Source organism: Notechis scutatus, chromosome 1 (assembly GCF_049901735.1).
Source record: "Notechis scutatus isolate UNSWTSFEM ecotype Mainland chromosome 1, rNotScu1.2, whole genome shotgun sequence".
Taxonomy (NCBI): domain Eukaryota; kingdom Metazoa; phylum Chordata; class Lepidosauria; order Squamata; family Elapidae; genus Notechis; species Notechis scutatus.
Window position 1 is genome coordinate 183,868,092 of NC_142009.1, and position 20,137 is coordinate 183,888,228.

Sequence of the window (20,137 nt, forward strand, 5' to 3'; positions counted from 1 at the left end):
GTGTGTGTGTGTGTGTGTATTCTGAGGTTCTCGCGGGTATTTGTATGTGGATCTTTGGTTATTCGGGTTTTCTCCCACGTAAGATTGGAAGTATCTAGGCAACGTTTTGATGAAGTCTCATTCATCATCTTCAGGCTTGTGTCTTCAGCTCTGTGCTTCTCAGAGTGATGTGAGCTTGCAGCTGCTTCTTCCTTTTCACTGCTAGTGGGGGTGTGACTTGATTAGGTGGGGGCTTGGCTGTGTTTTGATTGGGTGGGGCTGTGTTCTCATTGGTTGGGGGTTTGGCTGTGTTCTGATTGGTTGGGGGGGTTGGCTGTGTTCTGATTGGCTGGAGGTGTGTTCTGTTCAGGTGGGGGCTTGGTTGTGCTCAGGTTAGTCTTAGTTGCTGGGGGATTTGAGCTGGTGAGCTGTGATCTTGCTGTTTGGCTTCGAGTTCGTGGTTGTGCTGCATCTTCATGGTGGGGGTCAGTTCGCTTCATGTATGGCTCAGAGGGGTTTGAAGTGGGTAGTGATGCAGCTGCAGTGCGGCTTCTGGTCCGTGGTCGTGTCTCATCTTCTGTGTGGGTGTGAGTCTACTTTTTACGTGGAAGTGTGGTGGTGGCATCTTGTGTGGCCCTCGTGGGTGTGGGTCTGGTGTCATTCTTGTTAGGTACTCGTCTGTTCATGAGGGCGGGTTTTCAAATGGCTGGTAGGCGGGAGGTGTCATCTCGTTTATTCATGCTGTGTGGGCATTTTTCTATCTCTATGGCTTCTCTGATTAACAGAGATCCGGATGCGGTTTCGACGGAAAGCGTTCATGGAACCTCCGAATAATGTCTGGGGCATGAACTGTGGAAGCATCCATCCACAAAAAAATTTCCGAGCCATCCACTCTCCTCCCGACGAGGTACTGGAAGTGTCCCTTTAGCCAGCGAGAATCAGTAATGCTGACCAACGTGTCATCAACATCAGCCTCCTCACTGGGTGTTGATTGAGAAACCGCACCAGCGGGAGAACAAAGAGCACACTCTGGGGAGTCAGGAACCAGGAGGGAACGATGGAAGACAGGATGAATGCGCATGGAGCGCGGTAGGGTAAGTCGATACACCACGGGATTGATGACCGCCTCAATAGGGAATGGACCGATGAAACGGTGGTCCAACTTCTTAATTGGGCGATCGACCCGAAGGTGTCTTGTGGATAACCACACCTTGTCACCCACAGCAAGCAGAGGCGTCGCCCGACGAGAACGATCTGCAAACCGTTTGTAGTTTTCCTTCGCCCATTCTAATTGTTGTGCCACTAATCGGTGAACCGACTGCAATTCCTCGAGAAACTCTTGTGTTTCTGGAACCGGGGAGCCCATCATTGTCAACGGAAAGAATCGTGGATGATAGCCCACATTCGCATAAAATGGCGTTACTCGAGTGGAGGTATGCTAAGAGTTATTAAAGGCAAATTCTGCCAAAGGGAGGTATTTCGCCCAATCGTTCTGTCGATGGTTGACAAAACATCTCAAATACTGAGTGAGAATGCCAATAACTTTCTCAGTCCCGCCATCAGTTTCCGGATGGTGCGCTGACGCCAAACACACCTGTACTTGTAATGCCATCATTAAACGTTTCCAGAACTGAGCAGTAAACTGGACACCGCGATCCGAAACCACTCTGTCCGGCAGACCATGTAGGCGGAAGACATGCTGTAAAAATAACTGGGCCATAGTGCGGGCTGATGGTAGTTTCCGACAAGGGATAAAATGAGCCATCTTAGTAAGCATATCGACCACCACGAGCACCGTCATGTAACCCAACGAGGAGGGCAAGTGCATTAGAAAGTCCATGGAGATTGCTCCCCATGGTCTGCCGGAGTCGTCAGTGGTTGAAGGAGTCCAGGAGGCGCACCTGACGCTGTTTTCGCTTGTCGACATTGTATACAAGAAGCGACGTAGGAAAAAACATCATGTCGAACTCGAGGCCACCAAAAAGTCCGGGTGACCAAGTGCAGAGTTTTGTAAAAACCAAAATTACCAGCAGTGGGGTTGTCATGACATTGCGTCATGATGAGGGCTCTAAGCGTCCTGGTGGGTACATACAATAAACCCCGATGTCTTAGCAAGCCCTCCTCCAAAGTCCATGGGGAATCAGGTCCAACTTCCCCCCTTCTTTGTTGCGACCATGCATCCAATCGCTGCGCCTCCCGTATTCGAGCCCTCAAATCCACCGGACCCTGAATCACGGCCAAAGATTCCGGTGGCAACACCGTTCATGGAGGAAGAGGATCCTCGGGACCAATATATTCGGGTTTTCTAGACAATGCGTCTTCTCTCCGATTCTGTCCACTAGGAAGATAGGTGACTGAAAAGTTGAACCTCGTGAAAAACAACGACCACTGGATCTGCCGTTGGTTCAACTTCTTGGCAGTAGACAAATGTTCCAAGTTACGGTGATCCATCCGAACCTCTACCTTGTGCCGAGCCTCCTCTAGGTGTTGTCGCCAGATCTCAAATGCAGCCTTGATAGCCAGCAACTCTTTTTCCCAGATAGTATAATTGCGCTCAGAAGTTGTGAGCTTCCTTGAATAATATGCACATGGGAAAAGAGGTGCGCCATCCCTTGAAGATTGCAACAGCACTACCCCAATAGCTACATTAGAGGCATCTGTCTCGACCACAAATGGACGATTCGGATCAGGATGCCTCAATATCGGTTCAGCCACAAAGGCTTTCTTTAGAGTCTCAAAAGCCTGTTGCTGCGGGGCCCCCCACTGGAACGGGACCTTCTTGCGAAGGAGCTGAGTGATGGGATCCATCAGTTTGGCAAAGTCTGGGATGAAGGTCCTATAGTAATTTGCGAACCCCAGGAGACGTTGCACGTCCTTTACTCGACGAGGGGGTTCCCAACTACACAAGGCCTCGACTTTCTTCGGGTCCATGGTAATGCCCTCGGGAGAGATGATATGCCCCAAAAACTCTATAGAAGTCTGGAAAAAGAGACACTTCTCCAGTTTTGCATAGAGTTTATGCTCCCGAAGACATTGAAGTACCTGACGGACTTGATGAAGGTGGCTATCCCTGGACCGAGAGTAGATCAAAATGTTGTCCAGGTACACCACCACGAACCGATCCAGCATGTCCCGTAAAATGTCGTTCATTAAGTGCTGGAAAACCGCGGGAGCGTTGGTCAACCCAAACGGCATTACGGTGTATTCAAAATGTACGTATCGGGTGCCAAACGCCGTCTTCCACTCGTCCCCCTTGCACATCCGCACCAGGTTGTAGGCCCCTCGAAGATCGAGCTTGGTGAACATAGTGGCCTCCCGCAACCGCTCCATCAACTCTGCAATGAGCGGCAAGGGATAACTGTTTCTTACTGTGATGGCGTTCAACCGGCGGTAGTCACAGCACAAACGTAACTCCCCCGTCTTCTTTTTTACAAAAAGAACGGGAGCAGAAAGAGGAGACGAGGATGGTCTGATAAATCCCCGGGCCAAGTTCTTATCCAGAAACTCTTGAAGAGCAGCCAATTTGGGCTCAGACATGGAATATAATCGACCCTTTGGCAGTGGGGCATCAGGTAAGAGGTCCACAGGACAGTCGTAGGCTCGATGCGGTGGTAACTGATCCGCCTCCTTCTCGCTGAAAACGTTGGAGAAATCCGATAGCTCCGGTGGTATGGAAACAGCGGGGGCGGCGATGTCCTGGCCAGTGCAGATATGTCTCAGATGATCCACGCACTGAAGACTTGGGAACGAAATGGCATTCTGCGCCCAAGCCACCAAAGGATCGTGCAATCGTAGCCAGGACACGCCGAGAACCAAAGGGAGATGAAGGTCCGAGGTGATATAGAAACTTATCGCCTCCTCGTGATCCCCAATAACCATACGCAACGGCTGGGTGGTGAAACGAATGGGCCCAGACCGAAGCTCATGCCCATCCACGGTTTCCACCTTGATGGGTGGATCCACAGCAACCAATGGTACCTCAAAGTGCATTGTAAAGGCCCAGTCCATAAAACTAGTAGTAGCCCGAGTCCACCAACACCACCGCTGGAATCCCCTCCTTCCGGGACTATAAGAAAACTTGGGTGTCCAACAATAAATGCCGAGGGGGGCCAGGGTTCACCTCAGCAACTTGGGGTGGTGGTGTGAGACGTGCCCGACCTAGGGTTTCCCCGAGGTCAGGCCTACCCCATTTCCCGACGAGCCAGGAGTAGATTCAGGAACTGGTCTTCGTGTCCCTCTTCGTTTGCAGGAATTGGCAAAATGTCCCAGTCCCCCACAATAAAGGCATAAGCCTTCCTGAAACCTTCACGCGCGTTCTTGCGCCGTCAACCGAGGGCGGAGTGCACCCAACTGCATCGGCTCCTCAGTCCTGGTCATAGTTTTATAAATTTCCAATGGCGCGGTTTGCAAACGTGAATGAGACGGTGATTCCACAACTGGCCGTCTGCTCCTGCGCTGTTGTAAACGGGCTTCAATACGCAAGCACTGAACCACTAGCGCATCCAAGGTTAAAGCCCGGTCCACATGCACTAACTCGTCTTTGATGTTATCTGCCAAGCCCTCCTGAACAGCATCCATGTGGGCTGACTCATTCCAAGTAGAGTCCATGCAGAGCAGACGAAACTCTGCAATATATTCTTGCAGAGGACGTTTCCCCTGACAAATGTCCCGCAAACGTCTAGCCACGGTTTGAGTCTTAATAGGGTTTTCAAACATTACCCGCAATTGCTGCTGGAAACCCTGAAAATCATTCAACAAAGGGCTATCTTGTGTCAGCAAAGGAGTAGCCCATTTGGCAGCCTGTCCAGATAAGAGGCTAATAATAAACCCCACCTTAGCCCGGTCATTAGGAAAGTCTTCAGGCCGCAATGTAATAAATAATTGGCACTGTCCCATAAATGCCGTAAACATATCAGTCTGTCCCGAGAATTTATCCAGCATAGATACCGGGCTTTTCCTAAAGGGAGGGGCTGGATGAGCAGCAGGAGTTTGCAAATGTGAAACATGGTTTACCAACTGTGTTACCTGGTTTTGGAGGACCTGGTTATTTTGTAGCAGTTGGTCTATCTGTTGCTGTTGCTGCTCCACCAAACACTGTAATTGAGTTTGGTCCATCTTGGTATGAAGATGGTTTGTCAGGCCAGAAGCAAAAATGTTATGTCTCACCTGTATCCACAGGTGAGCAATCAAAATACTAAAGTTCCAAAAATATAAGCAACCAAAAACAAATTCCAACAAAGATAACAGCTGAGGTTTTTCCAGTCCTCAGCAGTAGTTCTGAAATCTGTTTGGCAATCCTAAGTGCCTATAAATCACAATGCCTCAGATAATCTTCACAGTACTTTCGCTCTAACAAGACACTTTGCTTCTGGCAAATTTCTCAAGCCAATCCGTTTCCTTTTATCCCCTAAGGGGGCGTGTTAGTCTCATTAATTAATCATTGGCTTGACGCCACTTTCCCAATTGAGATTGACGTCTCAATCTCCGTCTATTTCTCACATCAAGCCAGGAGCCCTCAAAGTCCTCCTCCTCGCCTGAAACCTCTCGCACGTTTTCCTGATTAACTGCCACCGGCTGCTGCGTAATCAGAGAGGGAGACTCGGGGGAGGTAGAAGACTCCAACACCTCCAATAAATTAGGTTCGTCTCTCATAGCTAAGTCCACTTCCTCATCCTGGCTACCCTCAAAATCACTCAACAATGCAGGCTCAAATCTCACTGCCAGATCCTCTTCACTAGAGCTCACATCTGCCAACGGACCAGATTCAAATCCCGGAGTCACAACACATACATATACATATATACTACATAGTCAAAAAGGCATTAAGAGTTGTTAACCTAATCCTACGTAGCTTCTTCTCTGGTAATATCACACTACTAACTAGAGCATACAAAACATTTGCTAGACCTATACTTGGGTACAGCTCATCAGTCTGGAACCCATATCATGTATCTGATATTAACACAATTGAAAAAGTCCAGAAGTATTTCACAAGAAGAGTTCTCCACTCCTCTACTCATTGCTGAATACTTCATGCCACCAGACTTGAAACTCTAGACCTAGAAAACCTAGAACTACGCTGCCTCCAGTCCGATCTAAATATAGTATATAAAATCATACATTGCAATGTCCTACCTGGAAATGAATACTTCAGCTTCAGTCATAACAATACAAGAGCACACAACATATACAAACTCAAGGTTAACCGCACCAAACTTGATTGCAGGAAATACGACTTCAGCAGCAGAGTGGTCAATGTCTGGAATACTCTACCTGACTCTGTGGTTTCTTCCCCAAACTCCAAAAACTTTAACCTTAGGCTGTCTACTATTGACCTCACCCCCTTCCTAAGAGGCCTGTAGGGGGCGTGCATAAGTGCACCAACATGCCTACCGTCCCTGTCCTATTGTTTCTTTTATTTTTCTTATAAGTATCTATCACATGTATTCAAAACTATATTTATTCTTATACCTGTATCTTGTAAGTGATTGACAAATCAAATAAATACTAAAATACTAGTATGCAAATTTCTAGCCAGCATCATTCCCTACAAAATATTTCAGCTTCAATGATGTACATGTGTCCTGAATTGGAAGGGGGGGGGGGCAGTGGGAGGAATGTTTATTATCCATAGGCAAAAAACTCATGTTCTAAGAGGGGTGAATTCATTTATTTTATAGGAAAAAGAGCTAACAATATTTATAAATCCTTTATCTTTACTAAACAGGAATGTAAACACAATTGTAAGACTGTTCTGGCCAAGTCTGATATCCACTCCATCCCCAAGAAGAATGTGGTTTATGAGAAAAATCTACATCTGTAGGAGAATTCTGAAGCCTGGAGAAGCTATTGCACAATTAGTACTTGTACAAACAGGATAAACACTGGGAGTTTGTTATTAACAAATAAGAATACCTTAAAGACATGTAGATGCTTGAAATTCTTACCCAGAGATTTTCTGAAAGAATGCAAGTAGTAGAGAATTTCTTTTTTAATTATAAAATGATAAATATTTTGGCAGTGCTTCAAAGTTGACTAAAAAATATTTTGTTGAGTGAATATGCTGAGTGAATATGAAAACCTTATACGAAAAAGGGATATTACTGTGTTGCAATTTATAAGCAACTTTATTTTATTCAACAAGATCAGTGAAATCTAGCCAAACTCTGTACGTAAGCCAAGTAGCACGAATAGAATTGAAAATGGTTTAAAGTAGGTCAATTACTGTAGTATTTGAACCTGGATTTCGTGATGAAATCTAATTAAGATGAAGCAAAGAAACCATATTTTATAGCCATTGTTTTTTGTGGGTATGAAAGGGTTTGTATGGGTTTGAAAGCTAAGCAGCGCCTAGTTAGGTATGAAAGGGTATGCATGGGTTTGAAAGCTAAACAGAGCCTAGTTAGTAATTAGACCACTATGAATTATCAGGGATATTGGTGGGATTAGAAAATTTAAAAAACAGTGGCAAACCATTCCTGCATTACTGCTAAGAAAATGATGATTATGAAATCAGTACAAATTGAGCTTAACTTGAAAGATATTTCATCTTTAGTTTACCTTGCTTTAGGCGTCTCAGGTCAACTACAACCAGAAATAATAGATAGGTTAAAGTGGAGCTCTGCTTCCAGCATCCAGATCTGGGGATGAGGGCCTAAGGCAGGGTTGTCAAACTCACATCGTCACAAGGGCGTCATGTGATGTATTGGTACTTCCCCCCCCTTCGCTAAATGGGCATGGGTGTGGCCAGTGAGTGATGCACGCAGGCTGGGTGTCCAACAGCTCTGGTTTAGGGCACCTGCCTGTTGAGGGAGATGAGTATGAAATGCGCCATAAAGGTGATTAGGCAAAGCAAACAAAAAACAAAAAACACCTATCTGCAACATGTCAAATCCTGACATAGCTATTATGAATAATTATTTTTATTTTTGAATTTGTAACCCCAGTCTTTCATTTATTTGATGTTAGGAAATCATTGGGTCAGTGGTTTTTTCATAGGAAGCACCAGGTAGGATTAGGAGTATCTGGAGAGTATGCACGTATAAGCAAACTCATTCTCCATGGCTACCAGGGAATAAGACAATGGAAGGAATATTTCATCAATTGTTCTGTGTCTTACCAATTGGAAAACATGAGCAGTTGAACTGCCTGAATTGAGAGCTTAATACTGGCTACATTCCCTTGACAAGATTAAGGAAGAAACCTTAATAAATATGTCCTTTCAATTTTAATCCCACTACATAACTTTCTTTTCCAAAGAGGCTGTAATTGCAGCAACCAGAAGCAGCATTCAGAAATGGGATAGATCCCAGCTCCCGACCCTATCCTCAAACTAATGATTGACAAGCATGCTAAATCCTGTCTGGAGAATAAGAGGGAAAACATTCCTGGATCACTTAGAACAGCTAAAGAGGCTTTAAGCTCTCATCTGTGGATTGGAGATAAGGTAAAGGCAACATCATGGACACTGCATAAAAAGAGTTATGAGAACATGTTGGGGCCACAGCTGGGGGTTGTATGAGCCATTCTCAAATTTTATTTAACTTAATTTACACAGGCAGCTATGAATATTATTTTGAATTCCTTTGATCTAGATGTTATTCCAAGCAAACCCAAGTGCACAATCAAATTTAAACGCTACATAGCACAAGCCTGGAATAGATATAAGGTCAGGGATGGCTAAACGTTTTGGCACAGTGCCCAAAGCACACATGCGCACACATTCCCAAAATGCAATGTGCACGTCCCCTGTGCATGCACCCCATCCCCGTGCATGCACCCCGCCCCCACGCATGTACGCAGAGACCTGAAGACCAGGTGGCTGATGGGAGGCGCACGCACATGCACGGCGGAGCTGACTGGGGCAACGGCTCGTGTGCTCACAGAGAGGGCTCTGCGTGCCACCTCTGGTATGCAAGCCATAGATTCACCATCACAGATATAGGTGAAGCAAACCATTTCCTTGCATTAGTTATGGAATTTTCACCTCAGTCTCTAGGATGTCAAGGTGGAAGAGCACCTGATGACTCCTTATTTTATTTGAATAGTTTTGGATGATTAATTCAGTCAACCAATGAGTGCCACATCCTAATGATTTGAACATGGGTTTCTTCTACAACAGTCCAACTTAATCATTCTACTTTTATTCAAAAAAGGCATTAATTTCCCAAATAGTTATTGAAGCTAATAATTGGATCCAACATATATAAATGTATGGAACACTAGGTGTGCATATTTGCATATGAAGGTTTGCCTTTATAAATATTACGTCCTTATCATGGTTCTGCATTAAGAACCATGTTCCTGACAAGATGGGCATCTTTCCCAGCTTAATGCCTTTCCACGTGCATTGAGAATATTCCCATAATTCAGGCAATGGTGGTCCCCTGCTCTATGGGGATTATACAAATTGCAGTCAATCAATACTGCTGGAAAAACCCCAGCAGTGGAAGGAGATTGAAAAAGAGGGTTAGTAAACTAAATTATTATTATGGAGAATTTATTGAAAAAGGTAATCTGTGCCTCCCAACTTCAGGACGTGCTGAAGGACTTAAGATTTGCTACTATTACTACCACGGCAACCAAATCTGGGCTGCAAAAAAACACACCAATTTATCTTGAGTTAAAATTGCTGCTCTCTCTCAATCCTCCAGATTTTTGCAGCCAATCATGGCAGCAATTATTATTATGGTTCATCACACAGCCAGCCAGCCGTTTATACTGGATTGGCATTTTTATCCGTCTATCAAGTCCTTCCCAAAGACCTGAGATAGATTTTAATAGTGGTAAAAGTATAGTGGTTGTAGGATGTAAGTTGTTCCCAGTAAAACTGCCTTTTGAAATTGAGTGACGGTGATTTTGTCAATACCGACGGTATTCATATGGTGCTCCAGATGTTCTGGAATTGCACCGCAGGTGCCGATTACTACTGGTACTATCTTTGCTTTTCTTTTCCCCCAGTCGTTCTCCTTCTCTTTGCAGGTCTTGGCATTTTGTGATTTCCCCACTTCTTGTTCTTCTCTTCTGCTGTCTCCAGGTACCGCATAGTTGTTGTTGTTGTTATTATTCCTCTTCTCGCGCGCCAACGAAATGGAAGCTCCTCTGCCGGGTTCCCACCCTGGAGGGGCAGCAGAGAGGCGCATCACGTGGGGCGGAGGAGCCCGGCCTCTCTGTGGGCAGCGGCCGGGCGAGAGAGTCTCCCTTGCTGCTGCCGCCGCCGCCACGCCTAGCAGAGACCCAGATTGGGAGGAGCGCCCGTGGGGGGCGGGGGGGAAAACGGCGCGGGTGGCGGAGGCGGCCGGAGTGAGCGGGGGAGATGGAGGCGCTGTGAGCGCGGCCCGGGCTGCTTAACGGGCGGGGGTTGGCGGAGGCAGGAGAGGGGTGGGGGAATCCATCAGGGCAGCGCCGAGCCGCTTTCCCCGCAAGCAGCCGCAGCCTCGGCCGCCTCTCCTCTCTTCTCCCAGGATGTCGCGCTCGGTGCTGCAGCCCAGCCAGCAGAAGCTGGCCGAGAAGCTGACCATCCTCAACGACCGCGGCGTCGGCATGCTGACTCGCCTCTACAACATTAAGAAGGTGCGCGGGCCCGTCTGTGGGGAGGGAGGGCGAAGCCGTGCGGGGACAAGCGGGCCTGGGGCTCAGCAGCGGCCGGAGGGGAGCGAGCCTCGCTACCTTATACCGCCAGCTGTGGGAATTTCCGGCCTGGCTTTGGGAAGGTGCGAGCCGTAGGCCGCGCGCAAGGAGCATTTCCCGGCAGCTTGGAGGGGCGAGGGAGGAAAAGAGGCGGCCGTAGCACCGGGGGCGAAGTCTCTCTCTCTCTCTCTCTCTCCCCGCTCCCCACCTACCGGGCCTTTCTTCCCCAACCCCATGGCTGCTTCTTACTCAGCAAGGCCTGCAAGGTGTGGGGACTGATTTTGCTCCGGGGCGGAGGCCCGGAATGCAAAAGGAAACCGACCCGGGTTTTTATTAAATTCCCATTTCCTTTACGCAAAGAGTGAGTGGAGAGGAAGAGAAAGAAAGGGAGGGTACAAACCGGAATTGGGCCGGATGCATCTTTCTGGGTTTATCCCATTTGCCCTATGGAAGTAGTGATAAAAGATACGTTGGAGAGAGGGAATGTTTTCGCCACTCTTTTCCGAAATCCTGTGAAGTGGCTAGTATTTCGTGTGTGTTTGTATGTATGTATGCATGCATGTTTGCGTGTACGCCTACGTTTCTGTATGGGGAGAGATCTCAAACTGGATATGTAATACCTGCACTTTTCTCCTCGGTCTCGTACTCTTGTTGCCCAAATTGTAATAAAAGTATTACGTTCATTGCTGGTTGCCCCGTGTCGTTATTGTTTGACGTAAAATGCTCATTGGAAAGATGGCAGATTCGCTGCTTAGTAAACATTTTTATGTTAGGATTTACTAACAGCTCCCCCCACCCACCTATTGCTAGCCAGAGGGGAAAGCACTGTGGGCTGATCATAAAGGAAGAGAAGTGAGATTCTTGACAGACCTTGCTTTAAATATTGATTTGCTGATATTTGACTACCAACTTGCAGCATTAACATGCTACAAAATTCAATATGTAATTCTGTTCGTTCTGATGGTGTGTTCTGAGAGTTTCCTGCTAAGACTTATTAAAATGTAATTGGAAAATAAGTGGTTTTTGCTTTGCTTTGAATGATGATATTAGATCATCATTATGTGAACAGACACTAAAATATATGTGTAAAAGTACTGGGGCATCTTAGCTATAAAAATTGCTATGTGATATAACACTGATATAAAAGCTTTTGCTTTCAATAAGAAAGTACTTAGAATTGTGGTCGTTGTTAGATGGATTTCCCCCCATGTCGTACTGTGACAACTTTATAGATGTTCCATTATGTTATTCCTGTAAATGTTTGTATTGTCAGAGCCCTTGAATTCTCTGATAACTTAGTTAAAAGACTTCTAGTTTTTAAAAGTGGGATTGGGAATAAAAAAGCTTAAATGATGTCCTGATGGCTAATTTCTGATTATCACTTAATACTACAGGTAGTCCTCCACTTCTGACCACAATTGAGCTCAAAATTTCCCCTGCAAAGGAAGACAGTTACGTGATAGCTCCATTTTGCGACCTTTCTTGCCACGCTATTAAGAAAATCCCTGCAATTGTGGTTGTGAATGGTGGTCATAAGTGAATCTGGCTTCCCCCTTGACTTTACTTGTCAGAAGATGTATCCACCATAAATATAAATATATGCCAGTTACCAAGTGAATTTTAATCACCTGACTACGGGGATGTCACAATGGTGTGAAAAACAGCCATATGTCACTTTTTCAGTGCCATGGTCACTAAATAAATGATTGTAAGTTGAGGGCTACCTGTATTAGCATTTAAAATGGGTGCTAACATTGCTGGATCATAATACCATTTTAAATGCTAATATCAGGAGTACAGCTCTACATTTCAAAGGATATATTTCTAGGAAAGCACTGGAAAGATTGATACCTCATTATATTGTTAACCATAGCCATTGAAATATAACAGTCAAATTGAACATACAGATCAAGCACCTTTCTTCATTAAAATTTATCCATTGACCATAAGAGATTCTCTTTATAAATGTCTGTCTACATAAGACAAATCAGAAGAATATGTGTTTCATTTTACGAAGGATCATAAAAATGTGCTAATGAGTCTTCATTAGGTAGGAAATACTGCCAATTTGTACTTGTTATGGTAACTTCATAGATCACGTATCATAAGAGTAGCTTCTAAAAATCCGGCCTCAAAAAGGCCTTTTAAAAAAAACTACTGGTTTCTTACCATCCCCCCCTCCCCAAATCTGAGAAAGGTTAGTAATCATGGTAAACTTATCCATGGAACGGCTTTCAAATATTAAAAGTTCCTTAGTTATCAAAATAGTGATTTGGTTGAATATTATAGCATCTCCAAGTTCACAAAATATACATGGAGGCAGTCCCTAGGTTAAAAAGATATTCTATTCATAACACTCAAATGTGTATGTAAGTCAGAACTTGTACTTACAAATGGGCAGCCTACTACTAAAATGGCTAGTGGCATTGTCCTTCCTTGAGCCAACAAAATGCTAAAGCCATGTAATGCTTTCTGGAACTGCTAAAAACAGGCTGTATATTAAAAACGTGCAGCTTCAGCGGCTCCTTGAAAGCATTGTGCGGCTTCAGCAGTTCAGCAGCTAGAGGAAGGAGTACACTGTCCACCATTTTTAGTATTTATTTTATTTTTCTTATATGTATCCATGTATTCATAACTATGTTTTTACTTATACCTATTATCTTGTAAGCAATTGACAAACAAAATAAAATAAAATAAAATAATAGGCAACCCATGCATATCTAGATCTCAAGTCACCTGATAACGTGGATTACCTATATAGCTCTTAAATACTGCTTGAACTGAAAGTGAAAGTTTGACAGTCTGCTTTTTTTCCTTGAAGGAATAGCATCCTATGTAGTTACATCACTCCCAAGAATTTCAAAACTTAAGTGAATATCTTCCAATTCCACCTCAATTACCTTTGATTAATAACTTCACATAGGCATCCGTTACAAACCATAGCAAAAATATGTATATTATTCAAATGAAGTAATTATATAAACAGCCACAGAAGGATGTCTGATGGTAGTACATAAGTGATATCATGACATCTTTTGCTCCTCTCTGCTGTCACCCCTAAAACTTCAAAGCAGTTCAACTAAAATTATAAAATCCAATTCTCCACTATTACGATGTTTGCATTCAGATTAACAGAACCATGGTGTACTCAAATCCAGTTTTCTGGATTTGTACAACACACATTTGTAAATTGCAGTATCAGGTTCCCATTACTCAAATAGCCTCAAACTAGCCAACCATACTTTAGTTGAGACAGTTGTATTCATCAGCTGTTGAATAAAAAAATAATAGACATTATAAACAGCTGGGCTTGGTACATTCACCTGCCAATTTTCCCTTGCAGAAATGCTAATTGCAATTTTGTATCTAGATTTTATACAGTGCTCATCACTATGGTAACTGTAGAACTACTGATTAAAGCCGTTGTTCCTCATTGGTTTGGGGTGATATGATCTGGTAGAGCAGAATGGATGAGATTCTAAACAGTGCAGGCTGCTATTTTTCATTTGTTGCAAATCCTTTATTCAGGAAAATATCTGCATATGAAAGGAGTCTTGTAGTTTTCCAGGGATCTTTTTTTCATATATCATCTTTTGCCATGACAGTCTTCTTCCATTTATCAGGAATAAACAAGTGTTCAAGTGTATCCTATCTAATTTATTTTTACTTTGCTATAATCAGTGAGAGAAGTAACCAGGAAACCATCTATGGATTGATTGATTAATGATGCTTCCAAACTGGAATCCCTGTGATCCCTATTTAACTTTTATAATAAAGCCGAAATCTAAAACCAGGTTTTGTTCTGGGCTTCTGGCTTTTTAGGAGGGTAAAAGTCAGATTTGAGTTTTGGTGTAAAACAAGAGTCTTGTTTAGAGTTTCTACCAGACTAGAGGAGGAAAGTAAAAGCACTAGCATGTTTGTTAGATCACAACAAACCACAATTCTTGCTTCTAATGATATTCAAGTTGATTTTTTGTTTCATTAAGATTACAAAAGTTTTTCAGGCAATATGTGGTATTGTGGTTAGATGAATTGGCAGAAAAGCAGAAGTTAAGGCTATCAGTGGTAACAGTTGGTGCATCCCCACTGAAGTTAAGCATTTTGAAACCAAATTATTTTTTGCTGGAAAGTGTAACTTCTCTGATTAAATTTGGAAAATGGCTAGAATAGTATTTCCATGATTAATATATGCATCCTTTTTCTCCCTCTTCTCTTTTTTTGATACAAGTCACTAGAACTAGGTTAACTCAAAAAGCAGCTGAAATCCTCAGGTTTTTGTTTTTTATCTAGTGCCTACTTTATACTTGTCTATTTTCTGGGGCAATATGAGTGTTGAAGAAGCAACCTTTCTTTTCTGATAGCCTTCTGTTAAAAGCAGAACAATATTTGTAGTTAAAAAATGAATAACTATTCAGAAACTTTTTGTCAATGGTAGGAAACAGGATGTGACCAATAGTCAGATTGTTCCCCCAAATTGTCTTCTGAGACCAAGTGGTGACAATGGATAGAGCCAGTTTCTATATTTCCTGATTTCTCAGTCACAACTGTTAAGTGCCTTTGGCGAGCATCTCTTTCTGAGCACTCAGGAACCAGGCAAAACTGCTTCTACTTGCCCTTCATTTAGGAAAAAGAAAAGACATACAAATGTTTAAAAGTTTATTGGTGTCTTGAAACAACAGCTAAGAGTGGGAAGGGGCAATAAATGTTGGTGATTGAGATTAAGATCAGGATCCTCCACTTCTGATTTAGAATATTTGAATTAATTATTGGAGTTAATTATTGGAAAGAACTTTAGTAATTCAGTACTATGTGTTTTCTTGTTTGGTAGAAGAGGAAAGTTGTTCCTATTTTTGCATTAACTTTATCTGAAAGACGAGCAGTGCTATGGTTGCATTTAGATTATTATCTCAGGCCTCATACATCATAGTTTATGAAACTATAGGTGTATATTTTTCATTCTCATCTCTGAGATCTTGAGAACGGTTGTAACTTGCATGAAGCCGAAATTCTCAAGAATGTCTGAACCAGAGCAATCATGCTTTCCTGATATATTAATTGGTACTGAATTTCCTGCTTCTAAATAATATTCCAGGCATAGAGCAGGTGAAATATGATTCTGTAGATTCACAGCTTATAGTTTAGGTTTTAAATAACCTGCATAATAATAAATTATAAATGTGGTTTGTTTTTTTGTATCAGTATATTACTATTATGGCTTAGTATTGTGGGTAAACCTGATCATAGGTATGTTAGAAATGTTTTAAAAGTCTGGTTTAGGATACATACAGTGTAAATGAGATCAACTTTTGTCCCATGCAATCCATAATTTTAAGTACTTTTATTTCAGCAATTTTGCGAACTGTTGCTGAGTTATAACAATCAGATGGGAAACAGAATTATTAGTGGGACTTATTTTGCAACTGATATTATCTAGTCTATAAGTGAATTAAAATATGAAGTTGGTAGTACATAGTACATTTTTAGAACCCAGGTAGAATCTGAATATGTGTATATACATTAAATAATTTGAAAAATGTAGATATAGATTTTTTTTAGCATTATCATTCTCCATGTTCACCTGTCTCAATGCAGTATTAATCTTGGATCCAGCAATGCCATAAATGTTGCTTCTACCTGGAAGGAATCTTTTCTTCAAGCCATTTCTTTAATGTAAATTTGTTTATTTCTGAAAGTTTTGTTATAGGAGCTAAAAGTTAGTAGATACTTTGGTTAATGGATTTCTCAGAGACCTTAGTTGCACCTGATTTGGACACCTTAGGGTTTCGCTCTAAAATATAATCCCATAATGGGTTGTGCTGACCCATGATTTAATGAGCTGTCATTTTGCATATATTCAATTAGAATCCATACTTTGTGAACCAAACCTGAGAGACAAAACCAAACAAAGCATATTATAGCTTAGCCTTAGTGCAATGTGTAATTGGTCTAGTGATTAAAGAACCAAGTTAGAAACTGGGAGACCTTGATTTTTAGTCCTGTCTTAGACCTGAAAGTCTGATTTTGGTCCAGTCGCACATACTCAGTTCAACTCAACTCAATTCAGAGTTCTTAAGGACAAAACGGGGAGGAAGGATTATTAGGAAGAATGAGTATTGGGTATATTCACTGCCTTGAGTTATTTATAAAAATATTAAAAGTGGAATAAAATAAATATAGAAATAAATGCATAACTTGATCAACATGCAAAAATATCTCCTGATATCTCCTCACTTGCTGAAAGCTACAGTATTCAATAAAGGTTTAGGAAAAGTTGGTGAATAATAGGCATGGACTGATGTTGCAGTTTTCTCTGAAATATGTTAAGCTCAGTTGCCTTTTAGATTCAAAACAGTGTCTGAAGGTTTAAAAGTTATATTTGCAAAAGAGCTGTTTGTACCAGCCTGTATGCTTGGGATGCAGATAGTGTGAAATCTTTATTAGGAGGCACTTCTGTGGTTTTGATATTCCAGCATTTCTTGCCTGATTGTATGAACTAAAGAAATACAGCAATTGTTAATCCTACAGAATGAAACACACTGGCTTCAGAACAGTAATGATTCAGACTTTGCTAGAAAATACAATTTTTCCTTTGTAATAAAGATAATTTTAAAATGCTATTTCCTGAGTTAATTAAAATGCTTCTTTGTATGATATATAAACAATGTTTTAATGGAACAACATGAGATATCTTAGATCTAAGCCCTTAGATATCTTATGGGCCTTGTTTTCTAAATGATAAGCTTTTTCTACAAATAGTTTTTGTCGTTAGCCTACCAAGGGATGCTTAAGATGTGACTGGTAGCTGAATAAGTCAAGCTTCTTGGTTCTGATTTTTTTAAACCATAGCAGAACCACAAGCCTTACTACAAACATATTTTTAAACTGTACTGAATTTCAGAAGTGGTTTGCACAATTCACTTAACCATTGTCTTGCTTAGTAATAGAAATTTTGGACTTGGTTGTGGTTGTAAGTTGAGAACTACCTGTAGTTGATTTTAAAACAAGTAGCATTTATCTTCTGTATATGAAACAGGCATATTGACTACCTCTTTAGAGACAATCTCACCTGATATTAAATACCTTCATGAAGTTCTTATGGCAGATTATTTCCAATAAACATTATAAATCTGCTATAATGATTGGGATTCCACACACCCCACACCCACCCCCAGTTCTTGGCTCTTATTTCTATTTCAGGTAGGTAAGATTTTTCACTAAAAGTTCTTCCCAAAAGTTTCTTGCACTATCTATCAATTTATTAATTCCCTTTCCTTGTCCCTCAGAATGGTACTTTGGGATGTGACATGCGACATGTTTGTATTGAAAATTCTGATTTACACCTTTTCAATAACCTCTGTGTAAATGGAGATAGTTAACATGTTGACTGTGAGTAGCAATATTTTGCTTTAACTCTGTTAATACTTTTAGTATGCAGTTCTGAACATGATGTTAATGGGAATTCCAAAAAAACTTTTGTTTATGTGTAATCTTCTCTTTTTTGTTGTTGTTTCGTTACAATGCTTCCCCAGCAAGGACAAGTATGGAAGGTTTGCAAAGCTTTTTCACCTTCCCTCTGCCCGCTTTCAGATCAGCCTCATATTTCCATAATTTCTCTCTCTATTATTCACAACTGTAAATAATAATAACTTGCCATCCTGGCTTTTCACTATACTGTATAGAAATGTGCAGCATGTTACAATTTGCATGAGACAGATTACACAAGAATTTTATGTTGAAGAAAAAATATTGGCGCCAAATTAGAATTACTGCACAAGTTTCTTCAGAATGGTTAATCTGAATTTGCTAAATGTATTCTGGGCATAGTTTACTATGTACCACTTCTCCCAGATTGACTTCATTTTAAACTATAACATTGTACTTTTAAGAAAAGGTTTACCTTTAGCCGTTAAGGATAATAACTGCATTATGCTGAGTGATGGCCAGCTGGGTCATCACAAAATCCCATAAGGACCCATTTAAACATTACTATGTTAACAAATTTGAGATGATTGGAAGTTTAGATAAAATTAAGGTTACCCAAATTAATGTATAATTCTTTAAATTAAAGCAGATTATCAGTACTAATCAAATTGAGAACTCTTCCTACCACCCACCATACTGATATTTATTAGTACATTTCAGAATAGTATGGCTGGATCCCCAGCCCAATTTAAGATTTGATTTCTATGATAGAAATAATTCTGTGGGGCTTGTGGTGTGTTTGTAGGTCAGAACATAATGTGGCTGCAGGTGCAAAACTTGTGCCTAAAGGTAACCTTGATAAACAGATAGGCATACTTCATTAGGACTTTTGCTTTTATTTATCTTTAAATGCACACTAGTGTTGATTGTTCAAATTGTAGACAGACCGATGCCAACATTAAGCTGCTTGTTCCTTTAATTCAGATGAGACATAAAAATGTAATAAGCCCATGATTGTTTTTGTTTTTTGCTAGTTGTTTAGCTTCACTAATTCTGGGTGGCGATTAAAAATAAACCTACTTCACCCTCTGATAGAAGGAAAATATCAATTTCTTTTAAGATTGCTTTTTCTCTTCACTACTGTCCTGCATTAACAGCTTTGAAATATCCATACACTTTTTTTCCAGTAGGTGAACATTTCTGTACTGTATCTCATTACATTGTCCAGCTGTGACAATCCTCATTCATTTTTTTTCACTTCACTATGAAGCCAAAGAGATATTTCTATTTCTTGATTGCAGATTATTTATAATAAATGCTTGGTGAAAAGAGTATATCTTTAGTTTCTTGCTTTTATTTTCTTCCATAGGCTTGTGGAGACCCAAAAGCTAAACCTTCATATCTTGTTGATAAAAATCTGGAATCAGCTGTTAAATTCATAGTCAGAAAATTTCCAGCTGTAGAGACACGCAACAATAATGTAAGTAATGAAACATTCTATAAATAATTGAATTTCATAAACGTCTCCTTTAATCAATTCTGTTAATGCAATTGCTAGGGATTTATTGATGTTTCCATAATATTAGTTATGACAGAGGTTGACTTTTTTTGTAATAATTATGTTAGATGACAAAACATCATTAAATAGTTGTAACTTTGTTAATGACATAATAGAAGCATTCTGTATTAAATATTACCATGTTCTAAAACTTTTATATTTGGTTAGGAGATTACCTAATTTAGGATATGACCATACTAAGTAGTTACAATAGTTTTTGAGAATAGAATTTCAGTGGAACCTTTTGGGTGTATTTGGGTTTTTGTGGGTATGTTTGGGATGTTTCAAACTCAGTGGAGAATTAAAAAGTATTTTGAAAGAATTGCAACTAGATGTATTAGCAGATACTTTTCAAGTACTGCACAACCATCGCTCTTTTAAATTAATTGTAGAGGAAAACTGAATGAAATAAATATATTTGTAAGAAAGTTTCACAGGGGTTCCTGCCTCTTAATTAAACTAGTCATTTCATCATAACCTAGGGTAGAAAGTATACCATGGCACTTTCTGAAAATTCTTTTTTATATAACTTTAACTTAAAAGATAAGC

The 20,137-nt window shown here is 41.2% G+C and overlaps 1 protein-coding gene across 5 annotated transcripts in view; it reads left to right on the forward strand.

The window, feature by feature from the left end:
- Positions 1 to 10,126: 10,126 nt before the first annotated feature.
- NCKAP1 (NCK associated protein 1) overlaps positions 10,127 to 20,137 on the forward strand; it is a 63,929-nt gene continuing 53,918 nt past the window's right edge. For 2 of the 5 annotated variants that reach the window (XM_087949609.1, XM_087949610.1), the window contains exons 1-3: positions 10,341 to 10,551; positions 18,138 to 18,155; positions 19,400 to 19,510. In XM_087949609.1, coding sequence (XP_087805735.1) covers positions 10,444 to 10,551; positions 18,138 to 18,155; positions 19,400 to 19,510 — 237 coding nt within the window. In that variant the 5' untranslated portion in view covers positions 10,341 to 10,443. Of the gene's footprint in view, positions 10,552 to 18,137; positions 18,156 to 19,399; positions 19,511 to 20,137 lie in introns of those variants that run through there. The other 3 variants (XM_026668037.2, XM_026668036.2, XM_087949611.1) reach the window with 3 other exon arrangements.